The sequence below is a fragment of the Pongo abelii genome, chromosome 20, assembly GCF_028885655.2.
Source record: "Pongo abelii isolate AG06213 chromosome 20, NHGRI_mPonAbe1-v2.0_pri, whole genome shotgun sequence".
Taxonomy (NCBI): Eukaryota; Metazoa; Chordata; class Mammalia; order Primates; family Hominidae; genus Pongo; species Pongo abelii.
This window is the reverse complement of record NC_072005.2, coordinates 15929578-15950959: the sequence shown is the minus strand read 5'-3', so window position 1 is coordinate 15950959 and position 21382 is coordinate 15929578. Positions and strand designations below refer to the sequence as shown.

Sequence of the window (21382 nt, the reverse complement as noted above, 5' to 3'; positions counted from 1 at the left end):
TTATATGGAGAGACAAAAGACTCTGAATAACCAACACAATATTGAAGGAGTAGAACATAGTTGGAGGACTGACAATATCCAAGTTTAAGACTTACTGTGAAGCTACAGTAACCAAGATGTTGTGGTACTGGTAAAAGAAAAGACATGAACTCATCATTTTTTATGGCTGCATAGTACTCCATGGTGTATATGTGCCACATTTTCTTAATCCAGTCTATCATTGTTGGACATTTGGGTTGGTTCCAAGTCTTTGCTATTATGAATAGTGCCGCAACAAACATACGTGTGCATGTGTCTATGCAACCATAAAAAATGATGAGTTCATGTCCTTTGTAGGGACATGGATGAAATTGGAAATCATCATTCTCAGTAAACTATCACAAGAACAAAAAACCAAACTTCGCATATTCTCACTCATAGGTGGGAATTGAACAATGAGAACACGTGGACACAGGAAGGGGAACATCACACTCTGGGGACTGTTGTGGGGTAGGAGGAGGGGAGAGGGATAGCATTAGGAGATATACCTAATGCTAAATGACGAGTTGATGGGTGCAGCACACCAGCATGGCACATGTATACATATGTAACAAACTTGCACATTGTGCACATGTACCCTAAAACTTAAAGTATAATAATAATAAAATAAAAAAAAGAAAAGACAAATAGGTCAATGGAACAGAATATTAAAAGCCCAAAAAATAGATCCAAATAAATATAGGCAACTAGTCTTTGATAAAGGTGCAAAGGCAATACAATGGTCCCAAATAAAAAATATAATGAATTTGAGATCAGAATCAAGGCCAGAGTAACCGAGTGTAGCAAGGGAAGGAGATCAGCTAGAGAAGAGATTAGAGAAGTCAACAGCGTTTAGTGATGCAACATCCCTTAGGCTATGAAAAGAGATCAATGTTTGTAGCAGGATTTTATTTTGAGACACTGACTGAGGTTTCTCTCATTCTCCTACCACCTCACACAGTCAGGTGCCTTCACCACCCTCAGGAAAGAAAAAAATGTATATATATATATATATATATCTTATATGCACAGCCCTGTAGGAGAAGAGATTGTTCAAGGAGCACAGATATTAGAATTGTCGCCTTTGAGTTCCAAAACACAGCCTTTAAAGTCACGGTAGAAATAACGCTCTTGAAAGACAACATTCTTTAACAGCCAGACTTTCTGAGAGAGGAAATAATAATGGCTCCATATATTTAGCATTCATTGTGTGCCAGGCACAGTTCTGAGTCCCTTATATGGAGACCTCAGGAAAACCCTGATATAGGTAATGCTGTCGTCTCCATTATATGGTTGAGGGAACCGAGGCACAGAGAGAGGAATTAACTTGCTCAAGTCACGCAGCAGAGCCAGGACTTGACCCCAAGAAGTCTGGCTCCAGATCCTATGCCTCTGAAGGTAAGGGAAGAGAGTCACAGAGGGAATGCACTGGGAGGGAGAGAAACAGGAGTGAGATGTTGGTGGAAAAAGGAACTAAAAATTTCTGAGAGCCTGCCAGGGTGGCAGCTGCACCCCTTTCCCTTTGTTCTGAGCTGAGGACTCCAGTCTTGGGAGGACATTCCCAGGACAGATGAAGGGATCTGCCCCTACGGTTGCTTCTCGCTGAATCAGAGTCTCAGTCTTGCTCCTTAAATCCATTCTTAATCCTGTTCCCTCTCCTGCTCAAACACCTCCCAGGGCTCCCTACTGCCCACAGGATAAAGTTTTTACTTGGGCTCTGGGAGAACCCACTAAGGGCCTAGGTGCCCTCTGCTCAGCCAGAAAGGCCGTCAGGGTTTTGGGTTCAGAGACATCACCCTGCCTCCACCCACTCACCTCCCTTTCTTAGATCCCACCAGTCCCCAGGAGCCCCATGCTGGCTGTCAATGAGGCTCAAGCAGAGGTGTCAGCATAGTTTTATTCCTGGGACTCTGCAAAGGTGGGTGGGTGGGTAGGACAGTCACTATGAGTTCGCACCCAGGGGCTCCACCCACAGCCAAAGTCCACCCTCTGCATGCAATATCACACCCCGCTTCCTGCAGGGTTCGGTGTGGGTCAGCAGGATGCGGAAGTGCAGCAGCGTCAGCGCCAGGACCACCTTCATCTCAGCCATGGCGAACGCCTGCCCAATGCAGTTTCTGGGGGCGAAAGTGAGGGAATCTGACTGTGCCCATGACCCCCATCCCGGCCCCATCATGCTTAGAACCTGGCCTAGGACCCCGAATCACACCCAGATCGGCTTGAGGGGCAGAAAGAGGGGCTAAGTGTCCATAGGACTCCCATGTATGCTTGCATATCCCCCAAACCTGGCCCAGGCTCCTACCCCCAGTTCAGATCAACAGATGAAGGAGGGGACTCTGAGCACACCGCAGACCCCTCTAGGACCTTCCCAACCCCATTCTGTGAACAGTTGCCCATGAACTCCTGAGGAAGGAGGGAAGGAGAGCTGGAACTGGGACCATCTGTAACTTCCCCCTTTTTGGGCCCCTGCACCCATCATGCCATCTCTGCCTCAGACACAGGCCACCCTTACCTGGGCCCTGCCGAGAAGGGAATAAAAGCCAGAGGTGACCTCTCCTTGATGTTCTCTTGGTCGAAACGGAAGGGGTCATAGACCTGCAGGTGAGACCAAGAAGGCCTGCTGGGTGGGGTCTCCCAGTTGGGTGGGGTCTCCCAGTTGTCTCCAAGACCGCCGGCCTTGGAGAGACATTTTGGCAGATGTGTCTCCATTGAGGGGAGGTGATGTTGGATTTTCCTGGTCAAAACCCTGTCACCTCCTCTAGGAACCTTAGAATGGACTCCAAAAAGGGTGGGGTAAGGGAGGCAGTACCTCAGGGTCTGGCCACACAGTTGGGTTGTAATGGATCCCGATAATACTGATGAGGCAGACAATGCCTGTGGGAGAGAAGAGGGCAGTCAGGACAAGGGACCCCTCTTGCTACCCAAGAGGCTCCTCCCCCTGAGGCTGTGAGCACCTTTGGGGATGACCCGGCCATCTGGGAGCACAATGTCCTGGGTGCAACATCGGGAGATGACAGGGACTGGGGGATGCAGCCGGAGGCTCTCCTTAATGCACATGGTCAGGAAGGGCAGCTGGGCCAGGTCGTCCCTAAGAAAACACCCCAGCCCCAATCATTATTAAGGGAACAAAGACAAAATTCTCCAGTTTCTCTGTTTCCAAGCAAGACTTTTTCTCCCTATCACAAAATAAATTCTACATGGATGAAATACTGGAGAATTTAAAAAGCAGAAAAAAATTAGAAAAGCAGAGAATTAGAAAAGTACCAGAAAAAAATGGTGCCGATTTTTTAAAGATTATTCTGAGGAAAACACAACACTCTGAAGCCAACTATTAAAGAGGTTAACATATTGGCATAAAAGTAAATATCCTTTATGGCAAGAAAGCAAACATAAAATGCAAGTGAATAAGAAACAAAATACCCGGATCCAGTGTTTTGCTCTTATTCATCATTGTATTAGAGATAGTAGCAAATGCAATTACACAAGGGAAAAAAAAAGAGAGGAATGCAATTTGAAATGTGGCGGTGGCAGATGGTGATTTTATACTTAGAAAAACAGAACACTTCACTGGAAAACATTTATAAACATTTAAGACCCAGTAAGGGAGCTGAATTGTTTGCTTAATCTTTCTTCTTTTTCTGTGACTGTTTGAAATTTTAATACATTGTACACTTAAGTGGCTCTAAATTTAAAAACTATAAAACATCCTCTACCCCATGGCCCAAAGTCACCTGCTTCTCCTCACAGGTTGCCTAAGTTATTATTATTTTTATGTATCTTTCTAGAGCTAATTTTTAGTATCTTAAAAATATGAGTACATCATATACTATACACATATTCCATATCTTTTCTCATTTAACAGTATGTCAGTCTTTTCTTGTATAGCTCCTGGGACTTGTATCAAAATAGGATCCTCTCTACTCTGAAGCTATAAAATAATTTTCCCATGGTTTCTTCTAGAGCTTTTAACAGCCTTTAAAAAAAAACTATATACTTGAGTAATCTAAACATTGTCTTATTATAAGACATGGCAACCAGATTTAGTTGATTTTTTTTCCACGAAAATAACAAGCATCTGGAAAAAGATAAAAGATAAGATATTAATAATAATGATAATAATATAAAATATCTGAATTAAATTTTAACAAGAGACATAAAGTCTCTGTATTTCAAATGAATTTATATATTTCCCTCTATCTGAATAAAAGATACATTTCACCATAGCAACAAAATATGTAAGGATTGATTTAACAAAACATGCATATGATATCTAAGCAAATATTTTAAGCTCTATTAAAAGCTTAAATATTATTTGAATATATTAATAACCATTTTACTATGACAAACTATGTGTCAATATTATGATGTTACCTGTTTTTGCACATATCAATCATATATTCAAGTCAAACAAGAGAATATATTCAATGCAAATGATAATCTATCTAATTTTTAGGAACTTGATGAACTTACTCTAAACTTTTTTGGGAAGAAAATATCATGAAGAGCTAGGTCAATCTGAAAATAAAATATTAGAGAAGAGGAAGTCAGCTTAGGCAAAGAATGCATGATTAAGACCTCAAAAGCAAATGCAACAAAAACAAAAATAAATAAATCAGTCCTAATTAAACTAAAAAGCTTGTGCACAACAAAAGAAACAATCAGCAGAGTAAACAGGCAACCCACATAGTGGAAAAAAATATTTGCAAATTATGCATCTGACAAGGGACTAGTATCAAGAATCTACAAGGAACTCAAATCAGCAAGCAAAAAACCAAGTAACCCCATCAAAAAGTAGGCAAAGACATGAATAGGCATTTCTCAAAAGAAAATGTACAAACAGTGAACAAACATATTTAAAAATGCTCATCACTAATCATCAGGGAAATACAAATTAAAACCACAATGAGATACCCCCTACTTCTGCAAGAATAACCATAACTAAAAAGTCAAAAAACAATAGATTTTGGTGTGGATTTGGTGAAAAGGGAACACTTTTACATTGCTGCTGCAATGTAATCTCTGTGGAAAGCAGTAAGGAGATTCCTTAGAGAACTAAACATAGATCTACTATTCCATCCAACAATCTCACTACTAGGTATCTACCCAAAGGAAAAGAAGTCATTATATGAAAAAGACACATGCACACGCATGCTTATAGTAGCACAATTCACAATTGCAGGGATACGGAACCAATCTATGTGCCCACTGACAAACGAGTGGATAAAGAAAATGTGGCATATATACACCATAGAATACTACTCAGCCACTAAAAGGAATGAAATAATGTCTTTTGCAACAACTTGGATGGAGCTGGAGACCATTATTCTAAGTGAAGTAACTCAAGAATAAAAAACCAAATATCATATAGTCTCACTTATAAGTGGAAGCTATGCTATGAGGATGCAAAAATATACAGAGTGATATAATGGACTTTGGGGACTCAGAGAGGGATGTTGGGAGGGAGGCAAGGGATAAAAGGTTACATATTGGGTACACTGTACACTGCTTAGGAGACAGGTGCACTCATCCATGTAACCAAAAACCACCTGTACCCCACCCCCAAATTATTGAAATAAAAACAGAAGAGAAAGTCACTCTACCAGATATTAAGACCTATTATTGAGTTACAGTAATAAATGTAGCATGGCAAAGCTGCAAGAACAGAAAAACAGACCAAAGAACAGAATAGGGAGCTCAGAGACAGATATGTGAATAAGTGAAAACCCACATCTGGTAAAGGAAGCCCCACAAAACCCTGGGAAATGGATGGATAGTACATCTACAAAAGAAAATGTGGACAAAATTGGCTTCATATAAACTAACCAAAAGTGTCCCCAAGAAGTCAAAAGGCAACAAAAGACAGAAAAAAATATTTATTTTAATACATAGTCTTATAAGTAAATATGGGAAAATAACCCAAAGGGAAACAGCAATGTAAGATGATCTCTTCCATAAAAAGAAAAAAAAATGGCAAGAGATGTTCTATCCCACTCTTATTTAAGGAAACGTTCACTAAAAGAAGAAATATGCAGACTGACAAAAATTTAGTGCGGTGAGTCCTCAAAGATCTAGGGGCAGAAATACCATTTGACCCAGAAATCCCATTACTGGGTATAGATCCAAATGAATACAAATCATTCTGTTATAAAGATACATGCATGCATATGTTCACTGCAGCACTATTCAGAATAGTGAAGACATGGAATCAAACCAAATGCCCATCAATGATAATCCAGATAAAGAAAATGTGGTTCATACACACCATGGAATACTATGCAGCCATAAAAATGAACAAGATCATGTCCTTTGCAGGAACAGGGATGGAGCTGGAAGCCGTTATTCTCAGCAAACTAATGCAGGAACAGAAAACCAAACACCACATGTCCTCACTTAGAAGCGGGAGCTTAACAAGGAAAACGCATGGACACATGGTGGAGAACAACACACTCTGGGGCCTGTCACAGGGAGGGGTTGGGGAAGCGAGAGCATCAGGAAGAATAGCTAATGGATGCTGGGCTTAATACCAAGGCGATGGGTTGATAGGTGCAGCAAACCACTATGGCACACGTTTACCTATGTAACCAACCTGCATAGCCCGAAACTTAAAATAAAAGTTGAAAATAATAATAATAATAATAATGTAATACTCTTGGCGAAGTTGTGGGAAAGCTGGTGCCATCAAACTCAGCTAACAGGAATAGATTTTTTATTATTATTAAAATTGTAGAGTAAAATGGCCTTTGATTCTGCAATTGCACTTTTGGGAATTTGTCCTGCAGCAATATTCACACAAATAAGCAATGGTCACTGTACACACATGCTGACTGCAGCAGGTTTAATTTAGCAAAAGTCTGAAACAAGCTAAATATACATTGTTGGAAAGAGGTTTAGATAAACATCCACACAACAGAACACTAGTACCATAGAATACAATGCAACTACAAAAAAGGAGGAAATAGGTCACTAGCTATGTCACACAATGCAGGCTGGAAGGTAAATCAATACAGAGATTCTGGAAGGCAAATTGGCCATATCTACAATAACTGGAAAGATACATAAGTGCTTTCAACAAAGGTGTGAAACAAATAAAATATGGACTGTTATACCATACTAAAAAAAAAACAGCTGTAAGACACACTGTTGAGTGGCAAAAATAAGCCACAAAAATGCATGTGTGTAAATAGCAAAGGGCAAAATACATAGTGTGTATATATATATTTCATATATATAAAATATATGAAATATATATTTCTATGTATATGGAAATATATACATTTCATTGACTCCTAATTATTAAATTAAATAAACATATTAATAACATATTATAATTTAATAATTAGGAATATATATAGTATATATAGTGTGTATGTATATACTACTCTATATATAGAGAGAATATATATACACACACTATATGTAAGTATATGGTATATATATAGAAATATATATTTCTATGTATATGAAATATATACATTTCATTGACTCCTAATTATTAAATTAAATAACTATATTAATAAATTTAATATATATTAAAATATATAAATATGTATATATTTCACTGACTCCTATTTATATCAATGAAATACATAGTATATATATGGAAATAGATGATAGAGATAGATTGATGGATGGATGGATAGACAAGAAGGATGAATAGATAGGATAAAGGATGGATGGATGGATGGATGGATGGATGAACGGATGGACAGATGTATAGATGTATAGATAGATAGATAGATAGATAGATAGATAGATAGACAGGTAAGCAGACAGTTGGATGACAAATTGATGTCTCAGGAGATCCCTTTAGGAAAAGGGAGGATATTAGGTGGGGTGGTGGGAATGTCAAGGTTAAACCCTGTCTTATCTGTAAAGTCTCATTGAGTCCAAGAAGAATCTGTTCTCATCATTGTTTTTGTAAGTCGACACTCGTTTTCCATATATAAATGCAAAATAGAATGGTATTCAGTCTTTAAAATGAAAAGAATCCTGTCGTTGGTGACAATATGGATGATTCTGGAGGACATTATGCTAAGTGAAATAAGCCAGGCACAAGAAGACAAATAGCAAATGATCTCAATTATCTGTGAGAGCTAAAATAGGTAACATAGAAATCGCAGAAACAGAAGAAAATGGTGGTTGCCAGAGGAGGGAGGAAGAAAGAACAGGAAGATGTTGGTCAAAGGGTACAACTTTCCATTAGATGAGAGGAAAAAGTTTTGAGATCTATTATATGCATGGTGACTACAGTCAATAATAATACATTATGTTTTCCAAAACGGCTAAAAGAGAAAATTTCAAACGTTCTCACTGCTAAAATAATAAGTATATGAGGTAATGGATATGACCATCAGGTTGATTTAATCATTCTGCATTGTGTACATCATAACATCACAGTGTACCCCATAAATATATATAATCAAAATTTGTCAATTAAAAATAAAGACAAATTGAAAAACAAACTCATTTTCCAAAACTCATATTTTGAGAAAAACAGATCTTAAAGATACATTGTTAGTGTGCAGACCTGTGTCTATTTTATGTACTCCTACACATATAGAAAAAGAGAGCATGTGTTCATATACAGTGGGCATCAGGATAGCCATTTTCTAGGACACACAGAAAACCATTGATGATGGAAACTTCCAGAGTGAGGAGTGTGAGGCTTAAGGAGGAAGCTCATTTTTTATCAAAATTTTTGGACACTTTTTTTAACAATGTGTAATTTTGCTTGAAATCTTGGTTTTAAAAGCATAAAAATGTTTCTCCACCTTACAGGACTCTGTGCTGAGCAAAGGCTTGGATGTAAGGGCGCTACCTTCAAAAGGCCTGTCCGGCTCAATGTCTCCTCTCCATCCCCAGCTCCTGGCCTGGCTCAGACCTCAGAATGTCCTTCCCTGGGACTTCCTTCTACAACTGGTCCTCTCCAGTATGCCCTCTACACTAGCCCTAAAAAGATTGTTCTGCTACCTGTCCCTTCCCATTGCCCTTGAGTTAAAATTGAAGTTCTTGACTTTTTTTTCCATGTATTCCACACCCAGGCTCTGCTGCTATCTCCAGGTTCATCATCTCATCATGATTCAGTTTCTCCCTCTCTATTCATCTCTCTGTTTCTTTCTGTCTTCCCTCTCTCTTTCTTTCTCTCTCTTTCCTTGTCTCTCCATTCTCTTTTTATGACCTTCTCCCTCCCCCTGCACACAAGCCACTTCTCTCTTTCCCTCTTTTCTTTCTCTTCTCTCTGTTTCTCTTGCTCTTGGTCTCTCTCTCTCTCTTTCTCTCTCTCTCTCTCTCTCTGTCTCTCTCTCTTTCTCTCTCTCTCTCTCTCCCTCCCTCTCTCCTCTCTCGACCTTTGCCTAGGCTCTCTTCTTGACCTAGAGCCCTACTGCATCCAAATATCTACTGATCATTATTAAGGATCTCAACTGAGACACCTCACTTTTATTTTCATCTATTCATGTCTTTTAGAGAAAAATTCTCACTATGTTGTCCAGGCTCATCTTGAAGTACTGGCCTCAAGTGATCCTCCTACCTCAGCCTCCTGAGTGGTTGGGATTACAGGTGCCAGCCACCGTGCCCGGGTGAGACACTTTCTGTACCCCCAGTCATGCTTCTCTTGTTCTCAACCTCATCACTGCCCATGTGGGCTGGGAGTTTCCTGTCCTGGGACTGTTCCCCCACGAGGCTGGGAGCACCTGGAAAACAGATCACAGGGCTGGATCCTTCCAAGGTCTCCAGAGCACCGAAAGGTGCTAGATACAAAACGGGATAGGAATGCAGTGTGGGAGCGTTTGCTGAATGAAGACTGGATGGATGAACAATGCAGGTGTTCTGGATAGGAATGAATGACTTTTACCCTCAGGTCTCCCTTATAAATCCCTAGACTGTACAACAGGATTGAAATTAGGGTATGGAAGAGCAAACATTCAGAAAGTGAAGATGTTTGAAAAAACATGATAATTCAGTGAAAAGAGGAGGTAGAGGAGAAATTCATTTGCTGAACACATGCTAAGTGGCATGATCTGCCTTCACATGCTGTCACCAATTCTCCCAGCAGCCCAGGTCCCAAAAGCCTGCAAACCATCCCCTGCTGGCCGGGCTGTGTATTAAGCCCTGCTTCTGAGATTTGCACTGATTCCCACTAAGTGATAATGGAAGAATTGACAAAAAAAAATCTTCCTCCCTCCGCCCACCTGAGGAGCAGAACCAATGAGAAAAGATCAGGAACAGGCCAGCACCTGCACTCACCATTCTATCTCTATAGGTTCACGGTCCTTCAGAAGCTCTTGCACTTCTTGCCGGCACCGTTCCTGGTATTCTGGGTGCTTTGCAAGGTGGTATAGGACCCAGGAGAGACCACTGGCTGTAGTGTCATGGCCTGAGGGGCAGCCAAGCAAAACTGGGTTTCTGGGCTGCTTCAGCACCAGAGGGTGGAGAGCACCCAAACTTTGAGGCCCTCAGGAGAATGTAGGGGGGGGAGGATGGGCAGAATGAAGTGATCCAGGGTCCACCCACTATGTCCCTGGGATGGAGAGGCCCCTGTCCCCACTGTAGTCCCACACTGAGACCCTCACCCTCAAACATGAAGGTGTCAGCTTCTGCTCTTATGTCCTCATCAGACAATTCCTTCCCATCTTCATCCTGGAGAGAAGGCAAGACAATATCCCTGCCCCAAATCACACCAGCTCTGAAGGCTCTTGAGTCAAACCTAAGACAATTTCTGAAGATCCATCCTCCTTCCAGAAACCCAAGCCCATCATGCACTCCTAGATGTCTCTTGGTCACCACCATCACAGCCCACCACCCACAGGCTTCCCCGCTGGCTTCTTCACCTCCTATTTGGACCTGCTGGGAAGAGTCAATGACCTATGGATATTTTCTTGTTTCGAATAATGAGGACTTTTGGAGTAAAGCATTAACTGGCAACCTGGGTTGCAGCATATTTCAATGGCAATTTCGCTTGGAGGTTAGAAATTAAGTATTGGCTGGGCGTAATGGCTCATGCCTGTAATCCCAACACTTTGGAAGGCCGAGGCAGGTGGGTCACCTGAGGTCGGGAGTTCGCAACCAGCCTGACCAACATGGAGAAACCCCGTCCCTACTAAAAAAAAAAAAAAAAAAAAAAAAAAAATTAGCTTGGAACAGTGTTGCATGCCTGTAATCCCAGCTATTCAGGAGGTTGAAGCAGGAGAATCGGTTGAACCTGGGAGGCAGAGGTTGCAGTGAGCCAAGATCACACCATTGCACTCCAGCCTAGGCAACAAGAGTGAAACTCTGTCTCAAAAAAAAAGAAAGAAAGAAAGAAATGAAGTATTACTCTGAATGTATTTGCTCACATTCTAGAGTGGTAAACTCAGAGAATCCTTCTTATCTTTCCAGAAGGCATCTGGGTTATAAACCTATAAACCTACAGGCATGGCGATCTCACTGGAAAGGAGTAGTTTTTATTCCAGAACAAAGCAAACATCCTCTCTCTCTCTCTGTCTTTCTCATTCCCACTCTCGCTCTGGAAGGAAGAAGGGGCAGATGTGCTAGCTATCCTATGTAAGCCCCAAGATGTATACTGTGGGGCCCCTCTCTGCAGTGCATTCTGGTGTATTTACAGGTAAAAACATTATGTTACCCTAGAAGGAATACGGGAATGGAGAGCCAGCTCTACAATCCTACTCTGGTTGCTGCTATTGCTGTGAATGATGAATAGGCTGCTGTGATCCAGGTGTTTGGTGCATCTGTCATCATAGATACAGACATAGACATATAGATATGCTAAAAATGTGTCAGCCTAACTTGCTAACATGTAAGTAGAGTAAAATCTCAGGCTCCTCACTATTTCAAACTTAGCAGTCCCCTGCCAGCTGAATTCCACAGAGTCATCTCTCAAACCTATCTCTGACCTGTCTTTTTCAAGCATGTTCCATGGCTCCCAGTGCCCTTTGGATCAAGTCCAACTTCTTTCATTTGACAGAGGCATAAATCTCCACTCTGCTACTTGAATTCACATCCCAGAGAAGCCTACCTTGCTCAGCAGAAGCACATCAATGAAGTCTAAATTCTTGGAATTTGCCTTGTTCTTGAGGAAATCATCAATACCCTGAGTGGGGAGGGTGTGGCGCCGCTCCTGGATGACGGCATCTGTGAAGTCGTGCACCACGTGGCAGGCCCTGCGGAAGTGCTGCCCGTTAGGAGTGAGATAATACAGGAAGTCCATGTGCAAGAGAATCTGCTGGTTTCTCTTTTCTACAAAGGCACTGAGCTCCAAGATGGCGACAATATATTCACTGGGCTTCCTGCATGAAGGAGGTAACAACTTAACATATGCAAAGTCCCAGGAGCGCCTCTCACCGGCAGCTAGAAGCTACTGCCCATCAGGAAATTGAGTATCCAGAAACAGCCAGGAGACTTGACTCTCCAAACTCTCTTCTCTGAGGCATCCCATCTCTGAGAGCTGCCTCCATGCACCCAGGTACCCAGAGCATAGCTTGGACACCATGCTTCTCTCCCATCTCTCCCACCCAGTATCCAGCCTGGACTCTTTTCCTTCCAAAAACTGTTCACAAAACTCAGACCTCACCGTCTTCCAGCTCTTTCTGACCCAGCCCCCACCATAACCGACTTGCATTCAATGTCTGCTCCATGTAGCGTCTACATGACAGGCAGACCTCCACAGAGCTCAGCTGTGACTACATCTGTCATCGGCTCAACCCCCTTCAAAAGATTCCTGGGAACCTCCTGATAAAGTTCATGCCACTTTTCCTGATTTTCAATGTCCTGAAATCTATCCCCTGTCTACTTCCACAATCTCATGTCTACTGTCTCTCTCCCCATCCCCATCTTTCAAAGCCCAGCTATGACACACAGAAAGTGCCTTCAGAAAGGCACTTCTGGTTACCCCGATCAGCCATCCTTTTCCAACCTACTCCCTTGGGTTTGAGGCCCAAGTTCTCAAGTCCTAGGAAAGGACTCACTCCTGACAATTGCTTTCAAAGCTGAAGACACATTTCTGCAGACTGTCCAAGGTCATGAGGCTGATGTGTTCAAACATGTCCAGTCTGGCACTGCCCTCTGAGGCCAGGCGCTGCCACTTGTCCTGGCCAGAGAAAAAACAGAGCCAAAGCTGGGAACTGCCTCCTGGGAGCACCTTCCCAGACCCAAACATCAAGATGGACTCCCCGCAATCATCCTCCTTGTCCTCTGCCCCAGGTACCCATCCCCAGGAAGGACCAGCCTTGGATAGGAGTGGAAACTGTTACTATTAGGAGATAAAGACTCATGGCTGGGAGTCTAGAGACCTGGGTTCAAGTCCCAGTTCAGCCTCCTATGGTCTGTGTGCTCTTGGTCAACCTCCTGCACTCCCATAGGTCCCATCTATCAAATCTTCAGTAACAGTTAGGACAACATGCTTTGGGGCCAGATAAACCAAGACAGAATCACTGCTCCACCACTCCTAGCTCACTTGCTATCTGGTTGAACTTTGGCAAGCTCCCTAATCTCTCTGGACCTCAGTTTCATAGTCTGCAACAGGGCAAAACCAACCAAAGCCTCACGGGGTTATTAAAATTAAATTACAAAATATGTATCATGGAGTTGGCAAATGGTACTGTTTCTGGGATATGGTGAGTGCTCAGTAAATGTTGGTTTTACTCATCTCCATTGCTATAAATTCATTTCAAAAATATCCCTATTGTGGGAGGGGAACATTGCACACTGGGTCCTGTCAGGGGTTTGGGGACAAGGGGAGGGAAAGCATAAGGACAAATACCTAGTGCATGTGGGGCTTAAAACCTGGATGATGGGTTGGTGGGTGCAGCAAACCACCATGGCACATTTATATATACACACACGTATATATACACACATATGTACACACACACAAACACACACACACACACCCTGTAGTTGTTTGGGCCATTTCTCAGAATTGTGTTTGCAGAGAACAACATTGAGAGATAAGACAATGACTGCTCCTGGACACGTATCAGGCTTGCTTCTGCTTGCTAAAAAAGCAGATTCCCGGCTGGGTGCGGTGGCTCGCGCCTGTGATTCCAACACTTTGGGAGGCAAGGCGGGTGGATCACGAGGTCAGGAGATCGAGACCATCCTGGCTAACATGGTGAAACCCCATCTCTACTAAAAATACAAAAAATTAGACGGGCATGGTGATGGGTGCCTATAGTCCCAGCTACTCAGGAGGCTGAGGCAGGACAATGGCGTGAACCTGGAGGGTGGAGCTTGCAGTGAGCAGAGATCACACCACTGCACTCCAGCCTGAGTGACAGAGTGAGACTCCAGAAAAAAAAAAAAAAAGAAAGCAGATTCCCTAAGCCTAGTGCTCCTTTCCTTCCATGCACTGTACTGCATGACCAGGCAACTATTCAAACCTCTCTGTGGCACCCCGTGGGATTTGGGTGGTTTGGAGAAATTATGCAAACCAAGAACATGCTGCCTGCTATGCTGTGAGTAATAAATCGCTGTTTGTCTCTGACCCAGGACTCTCGTATCTCCTTGCAGAATCCATGAAGTATTAACAAAGCTAGCTTATCAGCTTGCAATTAAGAAAAACATCCTAAGCACTTCACAAAATCCCAACTCCCAATTCTTCACTTCTCCCTTTGCACGGTGATTTCCAGCAACTTCCATTAAGAGATGGAGACTGTTTTATGATCCTTTGAGTCTGTGCTGACCTAAGCCTGGTTGAACTTTGAAACATTGCAGAGAAAATGTCCAGAGACATTACAGTCTCCTGGCCGTCTCTCAGAACCCAGTCTGTGCCATGTGAACAGCAGGGTGCCTCCTGGAGGCAGAGAAACACGTGGAAAAAAGTCCAGGTGTCACAGCTGAGGCCATCTAGGTCAGCCTAAAGCTAGCAAAGCCCCAAACAAACATGTGAATAAACTGAGCCAGGATCAGCAAAGCTGCCCACATGACCCACAGCTGTTCATGTACCAAGAGTGATCCCATCCACATGCAGAAGAACCAGCCAACTGTCTCACACACTTGTTAAGTATAATAAACACTTCTTGCTCTAAACCAATGAGTTTTCAGGCGGTTTGTACTCAGCAATTGCTACTATGCAATCTTCATCTTTACTCTCTTGAGTTTGAAGGATTTCTGTGAGAGAAGCATGGAAACTCACACATTCTGAGACATACTATGTGCTGGGGACGTGAATCCATTACCACCTTTTAAGTAGAGATTATTATTCCCATTTTACAGATAGGGAAACCAAGGCTCAGAGAGGAAGAGCATTGGCCCCAAAGCACAACCAAAATTCCAGAGCAGATATGCCTGTGGTCCCTCTGCCCCAAGGCTCCAGCTGGGACTCAGAGTTCAAGGGACTCATGTGCATGATGTTCACACTCTTGTTGAAAATCTTCATATAAGGCTTCAAGATGTTGAAATGGAAGGCAGGCGTCAACATCCGACGGTGGCGGCTCCACTTGTCACCACCACTCAGCAGGAGCCCATCCCCTGGCAGGGCAACCAAGGACAGTGGTCAAGGGCAGCACCCTCCTTTATCCCTAAAGGATATCCCCAACCCCATTCACCTCAATTACTCACCCAGCCAGGGCTTCAGGAAGCCGTAGAAAATCATATCCTTGGGTGCGACAGCAGCTGACATGATTGAGGACCATCAGTGGCCATGGAGAGGGGTAAGAGAAGGACTTTGGGTATGGAGGAATGCTCCCAGCCAGGGGTGTGCACTTCCACTCATCCCACCCAGCATAGCAGGAAGAAGGCCAAGGGTAGAGGAAGAAGGGAGGATGGTGGAGGAAAGAGAGACCAGACCAGGCTGCAGCGACAGAGTAGAGCAATAACACAGCATGCCCCAGCACATAGTGACATATCTCCTACGTGGTCCAACATGTTCTGCAACAGCTGAGCATAGCTCAACACTCTACAGAATGCCTTTACAGGGATCTAGGACACTCTGTCTACTCCCAGCACTCTCTGCTATCTTCTGACATGGATCTGGGACCTGGAATATTGCCCTGACATTGTTAACATTCCCTGACATGGCCAAAACACACATGACAAACCCTAAATGACACAACATGCTCTGCCATGGACTTGGGATGGTCTGATATGACTTCTGTGTACCCCAATGATGGGTCCCAGATAACATTTAAATATGATGTCATTAATGTCCTAAACGTGGCCAGGGTATAACCAAGCTTATTCTTCAGCATAATTCAAATCTACCCTAAGACCTAACTCTACTAAGACTCAAATAATATCTCAGACAGTTCTCAAAGATTCCCTGGGTCCTACACCTTGGACAAGCACCAAACATGGCCAAGACATTTGAAGTAGAATAAAAAGACAATCTCACACTATGTCTCAGAGAAGAACCAAAAAGACTCTGACATGCCCCAAATGTCCTCAGCCACAACTGAGCCCCGCACATGATGACTTCTCTGTATGATCCCAGGTGGAAGCATATACCAGATACAATCAAATATAATGTAGAAAACATAGGCTATCTATGGGACGCTTGGGAGAAAGGTGGGCTTTCTGATTGGAACTGGGCTTCTGAGACTCATCGTTGACACCATATGAAAAGGCAAAGTGACACAGAGAATGGTAAAATCGAGAGAAGGAGACAGATTCCCAGTGATGTGGATTAATTGACACCTGGATCCAACTATGCCTGAAGACCACTCTCCCCAGACTTACAGCACATTGATTCTCTTTATTTGCTTAGACCACATAAGTTTGAGTTTCCATCACTCGCAACTGAAAGAGACTTCAGCAGCCAGAGAGAGCTGAGGACCTGCCCAGAGTCACTCAGCATCCTGAGGTTACAGCCATAGTTTCTGTGGGATGCTTCCCCTGCCCCTGCTTAGTCTGGCCTGTTCAAGCACAGGATGAGCAGAGGTAAAGAAAGGGCCCCAGACTGGGGTGGGATCTCCTACTGGAGATTGCTGGGGCCTGGAGCAGGAGAGCCATGAATAGGGTGGATGGGTGACAGGATGAGGTAAAAGGGATAAACTCACCAGACTTGAACATCACATAAATAGCAGCCCAGATTCTCCACCAGCCTCAAATCCCCCTAGTGCTGTAGGCTTAGGGACAGACAAGGCTGATGCCAGGCCTGGCAGGGGGACCTGGATACTAATGATGTCCATTGCATCACCCTTCCCCTTGCTTTAAAATCTTTTTACTCATTTTTCCAGCAACTCCTTCTCCAGGAAGCCTTCCAATCTGCCCCCAGGAAAGACCTTGTTCTCCCAGTTGTCACACCCATCTCCTTCTTGCCAATTCCTGACTCCACAAAGTTTGAGATGTCTCTGTCCAGATCCATTTCCTCAAGCATGGGGCTTCCTTGAGGACAGGGCTCTAAATTGAGGCTTCTTGGAGCCCCAGTGGTGCCCAGAACACAAAGGCAGAGAGAGATGGCAGTGGAGGGAGGAGACGCTGACATGGGGGCTCGTGAATACATGAAGGAAAGAGGAACATGGCTGAGAGAGAAGCAGGAAGAGGGGCCTGAGTCCTGCAGGGGCCACACAGAAGCTTGGGGAGGGGAGAGGCTAGAAGACCTTTGATGTTTCCCAGCCCCCACCACCACAAGCTCTGCACGGGTACCTGAGGCACTGGTGATAGGCCGGATGATGTCAGGGTGGCATAAAATGAGGAGGGGGAAGGTAGGACCCAGCCACAACTTAAAGCCCTGGGGATATGTGGCCACTAGCTGGGTGAGTGTCTTCATGCCCTCTTCCGTGGGAGTGACCTGAAAGCAAGGCAGAGGCTGTCAGCCCTTGTGATGGTTAATTCTAGGTGTCCTGAATTAACCATGAATTCCATGTGACTGAGCCAAGAGATGCCCAGATAAAACATGCTGGAAAACATTATTTCTGGATGTGTCCATTGGTGTATTTCCAGAAGAGATTCTCATTTGAATAGGTAAACTGAGGAAGGATGATCCGCCTCCCCAGTGGGGGTGGGTGTCATCCAATCCTTTGATGGTGCAGGTACAACAAAGAGACAGAGGAAAGGGTGGATGTGCGCTGTCTTCTGGAGCTGGCTCATCCATCTGCTCCTGTCCTTGGACATGAGAACTCCAGGTTCTCAGGCCTTTTGGGATTCAGACTGAATTTACAACACGAGTGTCCCTGGTTTCTGGCTTGCAGATGCTATATCATGGGACTTCTTCGCCTCCATCATCACATTTTCCAGTTCCCATAATAAACTCTCTCTCTCTCACGCTCTCTCTCTCTCTCTCTCTGTCTCATATATACATGAGATATAAGCAGGAAGATATCCTGTCAATTCAATTTCTAAAGAGAACCCTGAGTAATGCACCTCCCCACCAGGAGCCACAGCAAGTTCCCCCTGCAGCCTTCAGATGTGGTGCAGCCTCTGCCCTGAGCAGCGTGTCTGGATTCTGAACAGCTGCAGAGAATCTCTGCTGACCCCTGCTCCTTCTCTCTTAGGGCTGTCTCCAAGATCCAAAGATAATGGCCAGGCGTGGTGGCTCACGACTGTAATCCCAGCACTTTGGGAGGCCATGGTGGGTGGATCACCTGAGATCAGGTGTTCGAGACCAGCCTGACCAACACAACGAAACCCCCGTGTCTACTAAAAATACAAAAATTAGCCAGGCATGGCGGCTCACACCTGTAGTCCCAGGTACTCAGGAGGCTGAGGCAGGAGAATCACTTGAACCTGGGAGGCGGAGGTTGCAGTGAGCTGAGATTGCACCACTGCACTCTAGCCTGGGCAACAGAGCGAGACTCTGTCTCAAAAATAAATAAATAAATAAATAAGTAAATAAATAAAAGATCCAAGAGTAAATACCAAAGCAGAGGGAGAAGGCAAGCTGTCTGCTCAAGAAGATGTGTTTTCTCATCTTGGAAATTGTTTCAACCTGGGGACAGCCACATGGAAAAGTCCCCACGGAAGGAGGTTTGTGGACAGCAGTGTGGCCTCAGGACATGTCCCTGAGGCTGGTTCCTACATCCCTTTCACGTCCTGGCTGGTCCGCACTGGCTGCTGTTCCTCCCACACTGGGGACATTCCATTCTCAGCAGCCACCAGGCATAGAGGAGTGACTCTAAACTGTCCACAGTAAGCATCTCCTGCAGGCCAGGCTCTGTGCTAGTGCGTCCTATTCACCCTCCACTGCACCCATGGACACGCCTGTCAATCTTGCCATTTACAAGAGAGCAGACCAAGGCCATGTCCCCCAAATGGGAGAGCAGGCCTAAGTCGGAGGCCAAGGTCTGCAGAGTCAAGGACAGCTTCTGAAAAGAGAAGGGAGTGGCCAACTTTTATTCAGGCAGGTAACAAGGCTGACTGGGACATGCTAGTGAGGAAGAGCAAGATAGGAGGAAGGTGCCTCCAGAAAAGGAGGCAGCAGGAGACTGCTCACGCTTCTCTTCTGGACCCTCTGTGTCCCTGTGTATGGAAAGGGGCTCAGAGCTAATTCCTGTGGGAAAGCAGCAGCACAGAGATGGGCAGACACAAGCAAATGGGCCAGGCAGGGAGTAGTCCCTGGACAGTGGGCTCAGGAGGCCTCAAGTCCAGCAGTGGAGAAGGTGCAAATGCCAGGAGATCTTTGCTCTGTGCACCCATACCACTCCCACAGGAGCCCCTCAGAGGTGCAGTAATACAGGGAAGACAGGCAGGAAAAAGATCCCAGCAGGCTGGAGTGGGAGGACAGGGAGGTGAGAAAGACTTGGGAGGGCACATCAGAGGAATGAGTGAGTGAGGAGAGGAATGAGTGAGTGAGGAGAGGAATGAGTGAGTGAGGAGAGAAATGAGTGAGCGAGGAGAGGAATGAGTGAGCGAGGAGAGGAATGAGTGAGCGAGGAGAGGAATGAGTAAGTGAGGAGAGGAATGAGTGAGTGAGGAGAGGAATGAGTGAGTGAGGAGAGGAATGAGTGAGTGAGGAGAGGAATGAGTGAGTGAGGAGAGGAATGAGTGAGTGAGGAGAGGAATGAGCGAGTGAGGAGAGGAATGAGTGAGTGAGGAGAAGAATGAGTGAGTGGGTAGAGGAATGAGTGAGTGAGGAGAGGAATGAGTGAGTGAGGAGAGGAATGAGTGAGTGAGGAGAGGAATGAGTGAGTGAGGAGAGGAATGAGTGAGTGAGGAGAGGAATGAGTGAGTGAGGAGAGGAATGAGTGAGTGAGGAGAGGAATGAGTGAGTGAGGAGAGGAATGAGTAAGTGAGGAGAGGAATGAGTGTGGTTAGAGAAATGAGTGAGTGAGGAGAGGAATGAGTGAGTGAGGAGAGGAATGAGGGAGTGAGCAGAGGAATGAGTGAGTGAGGAGAGGAATGAGTGAGTGAGGAGAGGAATGAGTGAGGAGAAGAATGAGTGAGTGAGGAGAGGAATGAGTGAGTGAGGAGAGGAATGAGTGAGTGAGGAGAGGAATGAGTGAGTGAGGAGAGGAATGAGTGAGTGAGGAGAGGAATGAGTGAGTGAGGAGAGGAATGAGTGAGTGAGGAGAGGAATGAGTGAGTGAGGAGAGGAATGAGTGAGTGAGGAGAGGAATGAGTGAGTGAGGAGAGGAATGAGTGAGTGAGCAGAGGAATTAGTGAGTGAGGAGAAGAATGAGTGAGTGGGTAGAGGAATGAGTGTGAGTGAGGAGAGGAATGAGTGAGTGGGGAGAGGAATGAGTGAGTGGTGAGAGGAATGAGTGAGTGAGGAGAGGAATGAGTGAGTGAGCAGAGGAATGAGCGAGTGAGGAGAAGAATGAGTGAGTGGGGAGAGGAAGGAGTGAGTGAGGAGAGGAATGAGTGAGTGAGCAGAGGAATGAGTGAGGAGAGGAATGAGTGAGTGAGCAGAGGAATTAGTGAGTGAGAAGAATGAGTGAGTGGGTAGAGGAATGAGTGAGTGAGGAGAGGAATGAGTGAGTGGGGAGAGGAATGAGTGAGTGAGGAGAGGAATGAGTGAGGAGAGGAATGAGTGAGTGAGCAGAGGAACGAGTGAGTGAGGAGAAGAATGAGTGAGTGGGTAGAGGAATGAGTGAGTGAGGAGAGGAATGAGTGAGTGGGGAGAGGAATGAGTGAGTAGGCAGAGGAATGAATGAGCCGCCTCCCTCTCTTCTCTGTGTTCCCACACCCCAGCCACCCTCAAAACCCAGTTCCCTGAGCCCCATTCCTGACCCTCAGGAACTCCATGCATCCTGAGATCCCAGACCTGTCCTGCTGACAAACTCACCAGGCCCTGGTGTCCCCAAAACCAGTTCTGTTTCGGGGGTTGCAGAAAACACTGGAGGCGACGGCAGTTGTCATAGAAAGTGTAGGTCCAGGCCAGGACATGGGCCAGGAGCTAAGAGCCCCAAACCAGCAGCAGACGCAGCCATGGGGATGCTGCCACGGGCCCGAGGCCCAGCCAGGACAGGCTCAACTGCAGCATCCTGCAGGG

At 44.8% G+C, this 21382-nt stretch overlaps 1 protein-coding gene across 1 annotated transcript; it reads right to left on the bottom strand.

Moving 5' to 3' along the window:
* Positions 1-1960: 1960 nt before the first annotated feature.
* Positions 1961-21373, bottom strand: LOC100455064 (cytochrome P450 4F11-like). The gene is given in 12 exon segments (XM_063720385.1): positions 1961-2135; positions 2531-2613; positions 2828-2892; positions 2973-3106; positions 10264-10393; positions 10590-10656; positions 12032-12302; positions 12981-13102; positions 15356-15483; positions 15574-15627; positions 17599-17743; positions 21176-21373. Coding segments are annotated over 12 exon segments (1572 nt in total).
* Between the last annotated feature and the right edge of the window lie 9 nt (positions 21374-21382).